Here is a 6,000-nt window from a genome sequence, read left to right on the forward strand (position 1 = left end):
TAGGACTGAGTTGGATTACGAAGGAGGTACGAGGGTCATGATCCATTACCAATCCTGACGAGGGATATCGTAATAGAAATTCATAAACTATCAAACCTTTACGAGTCAATCTGAATTTTGCTACAAGACTAAGAAGTCAATTTGAGTTTTATCTCTTTACTACATACTTCATGAAAAGTTATGATGTCATGGCATGGCATATCAAATCTTAGTCAAGAAGATTATGATGTCATGGCATATGTCATTATATTTGCTAGATGCTATCATGTTGTCCTAAAAATTGTGTCTTAGATGTCTATGAGCAATAGTTGAGTTATTTGTACCATTAGCTGCCATCTAGTTGGCTAATAGTTACCATATACTTGCATATACTTGCATTTGAGTTGTATAAGGCTCTTGAGCCTATAAATAGAGGCAATGCCCCTTAATTTTGTAAGTTTTATGTACCCACTACCTTATGAATAGAACTCAGCCCTTGTTTACTTCCCACAAAACTCCCAACTTTGACACTATGCAAAAAGAAGATTCCCCATCACATCAAACTTGCGGTACATGCATGGAGTACTAAATGTAGACGAAATCAAAAACTAATTGCACAGTTTTGTTGTACTTTGCGAGACGAATCTTTTGAGCCTAATTAGTCAATATTTGGACAATAATTCACAAATACAAACGAAACGCTACAGTGTCGCATTTATGGCAAAATGCCAATTTGGCACCTCCCAACTTCCCAAGTAAACAAGGGCTCAATGGTCTTATCATAGATATTGGACTAGATCTTGTCTTTGAGCTTTCGATTAAGCTCTTGTTGTCTGTGGATTCAGACTTCCCTTAGGGCATTATCTACTAGCACGTTGAAGCTGTTCCTTCGACATTTTGTACTATAACTAGTGTGCTGCACCAGATTGGTATCAGGCTTCGTTGATCATCTTCTGCTGCTATTTTCTTTGAGAGACCCTGCAGCAAGATATGGAGAAATTGGAGAAGAGAATTGATGTTGTAGAGCAGCAGATTCGAACCTTCCGTGAAGAACCCAATAGAAGGTTTGATCAGCTAGCCGTAATAATTACGTCGCCGTCGATCTTTCCCTGCTGCCGTCGCCAACCATGTCGTGTTCCTGCAATCGCCGCGCTTCCAATTTCCCTGGGCAGCGGAATGATTCCAGGATTCGGGTACAAATCGTCGGAAAGCTGGGGTATCGGCCGCGGCAAGCACCGTACCACAAGCATAATCCTGGCGCGCGCACGAGCGCTCGACACGGTCACACGGAGGTCGCCAAGCGCCGGGCGACCCGTCTCGTCGTCATCACGCCCCAATAATTCACTGCCCACCCGCCGTCGCCACCACTGGCCCTACGCGGCCCGCCAATAATAACGCGCCTAAAGCAGAGGCCGAGACCCGCGACGTGCAGCAGGGCGCCAGTGGCGACCACCACACAGGGGCGCCGAGGAGCTGAGCTGAGCTGAGCGACCGCGCTGCCGGCCATGTCCGCGCCCCGCCGCCGCCTGGCCACCACCACCCCGTCGCTCCGCTTCCTCGGCCTGCTCAAGCAGCCCGACGACGCCTGCGTCGACGTCCAGGAGCTCGAGCTAGACGAGCGCGACGTCGTCTGGTCCTCCAGCGCGACCTCCTCGTCTTCGACCTCCGCGGCCTCCTCGCCGTCCCCGACCACGTCCCCGTCCGCGAGCCTCCGGAGGCCCATATCGGCGTCGTCCCGCTACTTCCCGTCCGGCAGCGTCGGCCTGTCCGCGCTCCTCGCCGAGGACCACCGCCACGCGCCCACCGCGCCCGTCGCGGCCGCCGCGCGCCCGGAGACGAGGCAGCGCGCTCCGCAGCCGTACCACCAGTCGGCCCCCGTCGCCGTGCCGGCCTGGCCCAAGGCCATGGCGGGGCCGGAAGTTGCCGCGGGCTACGACGAGGACGACGACGGCGAGCCCGTGGTGCCGCCGCACGAGGTGGCCGCGCGGCGCGCCGCGGCGGCGGCGTCGGTGATGGAGGGCGCAGGGCGCACGCTCAAGGGGCGCGACCTCCGTCGCGTGCGCAACGCCGTGTGGCGCACCACCGGCTTCCTCGACCTGTGAAAAAGGACGCTCCTTTCCTTTGGAGGTTTTCGTTCCGTTCGCTGGCCACGTCACTCCACTCCTCGCAGGGCTGCTTCTTCTTGGCTTCTTGCGTCGGGGTCCAGAACCAGGCACTGGAAAAGGTGGGCGTTTTCTTACTAGGTTTGGGGTTCTAGGGGCACTATTATGAGGTGTATCTGTTTTGGAAGTATCTGCAGGTGCTTCAGTATTTTTCCTGGAAGGAAACTACACTGGTCAGTCTGCAACTGTTTTGAGACTTCTGCAATGTCTTTGAGAAAGAATTTTTCTCGGCAGATGATGCAGAATAGCTAAATCCACCGTGTGGCATAAGCCCATGTGATTAGTAAACCTCTAGTGTAGTGTGCAGAAGTGGTGTCTTCATAGCTTTTGTACACCACTGTGGCTAATAGATTGCCTTTTCTATTGTCCAAATTCCGAATAGACACTCTTCTGTGCTTCTTGTGTTTGCTTGCACTAATGGTTTCCTTTTGCGTTCCTTGGAGCAAGTAAATAAGGCATGCCATGCAGCCTGCAAAGCATTTCTCGAACTTTCTAAGAACTTGATCGGTTAATCCAATCCGTATAGGAATTATAGGGGATTAGGGAGAGAAAGGGATTAATTCCAAACCATGGGAAATTAACTCCCCCGATCTTCTCCAATTCTCATGGGTAAGTGATCAACTGAACAAAAACCTTAAAAATAAGCTGAAACTTGTAATACCTCTCCCTGCTTATACTGTGACCGAGTGTTATTTTCTCTCCACATGCCAAATCTATTACCTTGGAGTCTTGGGCCAAAATCAAATCATCTGTTCCGGTGCATTTGGTGATTGTTTGTAAGTTTATGCTCTCTCGTTGCCGCTTCGGCGTCTCACCACCATGCTAAGGCTATTTTCAATGTAAGATCCTATTTGGATCCATCAGCTAAATTTTAGTTGGCTAAATTTAGCTACTATGGATCCAAACAGGATCCAACTAAAGTTTAGCTAGCTAAAGATTTCTTTAACTGGTTGAACCAGCTAAACTGGTAAAAGACCAAATTGCCCCTCCACCTTTCTCGGGAAAAATTTCTAAAGTGGGAAGAGGGGTGGGATAGGCAAGTACCTCTTCAACTATCTTTAGCTAGTGCCTTGAAATTGTTTGAAACTCCCATTGACAAGGTTTGAGTTTGACCTCCACATATTTCATCAATACTCAATGGCCACTTAAGTGCAACTTTTATATGATAAGTTAACATACGAAACTTTGAAATCTAGTTTCATTCATCAACACTAATATTATCCTTAAAATGTGTAACAAAATCTAACACTGGGAATGGCCTAATGCATGGAAGTGAGCTTACCTCCACCACGTTTCTCCTATTGTTCATTGACCATCTACAATGAAGTTTAGAACACACAAAGCCTCCAACCCTAAGCCGAGATCCCCATTGTCGATGGAGGCAGTTAAAGATGGAGAAGTCGGGTTGGATCTAGCTAGGAGATAAAATAATTGTGGTGTCTGTGAGACATCACACATAAAGAGGATACAAACATTTGTGAAAACACCAATCTTGTTCTGAAACTATCATGAATCGCACGATTTAAGCACTTGAAACATAGTGAATGAGTGAGATTTTGTTGAACCTCGCTAAAAACTGGGACCATTTTGAATAAGTTATTCCGTTTTATTGGTACATTTTTAAAGCTGAATCCAAATTCAGATTTTGGCACAAATAAGCATAATCATGACCTAGCTTTAGGGCTTATTTGTTTACCCCTAGCTATCAAGCGTGGGAGATGAATGTTAAAATAAGGTTAAATAAGCTGGTCTAGAGCAATAACCAATAAGCTGGAGAACCTGGATTATATAAGCTGGTTTATAAACTAGGGTGTTTGTTGACCACATGACCTTACATCAATTGGATTATATAAGCTACGGTGTAAATAAACAGTCCTACTAAACCTAACCTTTCATGGTTTCATTTTCAGCCGAAAAATTGCTGTGACATCCGGAGAAACAATTGTAAACTTTGCAAGCAACACTCACTGTTAGTGTTAAGAAGACAAACGACGTCGCTGCGCGCTTACAGGAATTCGCTTTCCTGGTCTTGTACAGGACTTGGAGCCGAGTCGATGCCGGGTCACCTCATGGAACAGTAGAACGATGCCTCTTCCCGGTCCACCGTGACGGTACCCTGTACAGGCGTTTCGCTTTTCCGTGAAGGCGAAACCGCCCCCATCCTGATCGCTACCGGGATGCAGAGAAAGTCGAAGAGAACGATCGGCAATTACTGCCAAGATTCGGCATCATGGCTCGGCTTACTGTCGATGGAGTAGCAAGGACGATGGGCTGCGTGTCGTGGTTCAGCTTGGGACGCACTCGATCGCCCGGCGGCGCCGGCACCCGGCGCCCGTTCCTCATCCCGTTCCGGCACCACAAGGTTCTTGCGGTTCCCTCCCCGTCTTTACCGTAGCGGTGGCGACATTTTTAGGTTTTGTAGGAGAAATCTGTTCTGACCCACAAAAATGCTTTGCTCGGGTGACCCTGAAGTTGAGGATGAGCTGGGCCATGGCAGCGTTCGAACGTTGCAGATTTGCAGTGAGACAGACCGACCGACCAGATGCCAAACTGAACAAGAAGGACAGACAACAATATGCCAGAGTCCGGTGTCGTGTGTCGAGCATGAGCATAGGACAGGATACTCATTTCCAATGGCTGTATCGGGCAGCTCAGGACCATTAAACTAGGACGGAAGTGGAGTACTATACCAATCAATCAAACAGGACTACACAAATTGTGTTGCCTGTTCCTTTCAATGGCACATGCTGCTGATGTAAAATCACTAGGGCAGTAGGGTACGAGTAGGCCAAAGATTCCGGAGAACCCTGCGCCATCAGTAGAGAGCGGGCCACATCTGATACAGTTCAGGCATCTTTGAGTAGGGAGCACTCGAACCAATCAGCGAGGACATCGGTGAACGTCTCGAGTCTGAACGATGCCGATCTCCAATCGGCAAAGGCATCGCTGGAACGTCTGAACGGCGTCGATCCACGCCGAGCGGCCCGGGTCGGGAGGCCTGGCAGGCATGGCACCTCTTGAGATGCCCTCCGTTCCTTTCACGCGCCACCGTCATCACATCAGGACAGCGACGGACACAAGAACAAAAGCACAAGGACCGGCAACTGTAACTGGCGATCAGTTCACTGTATTGTTTTCGGCACAACCTATGGGCTAAGCGTCATGCTTTACCGTCTTTCGAGATTGTTTTTCAAACAAGTTATGGCCCGGAAAGGCTCTTCCACGTCTGGCCATATCCACTGAATTATCTTACTATCTTCTTTGCTTGGCCTAGTGATGTAAGCATGTGACCCTGGATATGGACAGGTAAATAAACTGGAGGAGTTACTTTTGATTCAAGAACCTTATCATATCATGGGGGAAGCGATTGGAGTCAACAAAGCTACTCAAGCCAAACATGGGAGGGTCCCCCTCCCCATTGCTTCAATCTGGAGGGTCCACCCCGTTTGTTTGCCAGAGGAAGAGCCAAGTAGAGATTCTTACCTCGAAAGACTACACTAAATTTTCTGTTTGATGGGATCAAATGTCCCACTTTTCCTTGAAAAGGAATGATCATCATATATAAAGATAACGACACAGACTAAGGGGCTGTTTGGATACGAGGTGCTAAACTTTAACAGTGTCACATCGGATGTTTGGATGCTAATTAGGAGGACTAAACATGAGCTAATTATAAAACTAATTGCAGAACCTTGTGCTAATTCGCGAGACGAATCTATTAAGCCTAATTAATCCATCATTAGCAAATGGTTACTGTAGCACCACATTGTCAAATCATGGACTAATTAGGCTTAATAGATTCGTCTCGCGAATTATACTCCATCTGTGCAATTAGTTTTGTAATTAGCTTATGTTTAGG

General features: G+C 48.0%; 1 protein-coding gene across 1 annotated transcript; it reads left to right on the plus strand.

Moving 5' to 3' along the window:
- Positions 1 to 1,266: 1,266 nt before the first annotated feature.
- Positions 1,267 to 2,555, plus strand: LOC101785447. The gene has a single exon (XM_004976349.3). It carries the CDS (start codon positions 1,485 to 1,487, stop codon positions 2,079 to 2,081), a length of 597 nt encoding a protein of 198 aa, XP_004976406.1. The 5' UTR covers positions 1,267 to 1,484; the 3' UTR covers positions 2,082 to 2,555.
- Positions 2,556 to 6,000: the final 3,445 nt, after the last annotated feature.

This window comes from Setaria italica, chromosome VII (genome assembly GCF_000263155.2).
Source record: "Setaria italica strain Yugu1 chromosome VII, Setaria_italica_v2.0, whole genome shotgun sequence".
Classification (NCBI taxonomy): Eukaryota; Viridiplantae; Streptophyta; class Magnoliopsida; order Poales; family Poaceae; genus Setaria; species Setaria italica.

Bases quoted from the DNA above. Each gene is read 5' to 3' on its own strand.
- LOC101785447 (XM_004976349.3), top strand. From the start codon at position 1,485: ATGTCCGCGCCCCGCCGCCGCCTGGCCACCACCACCCCGTCGCTCCGC.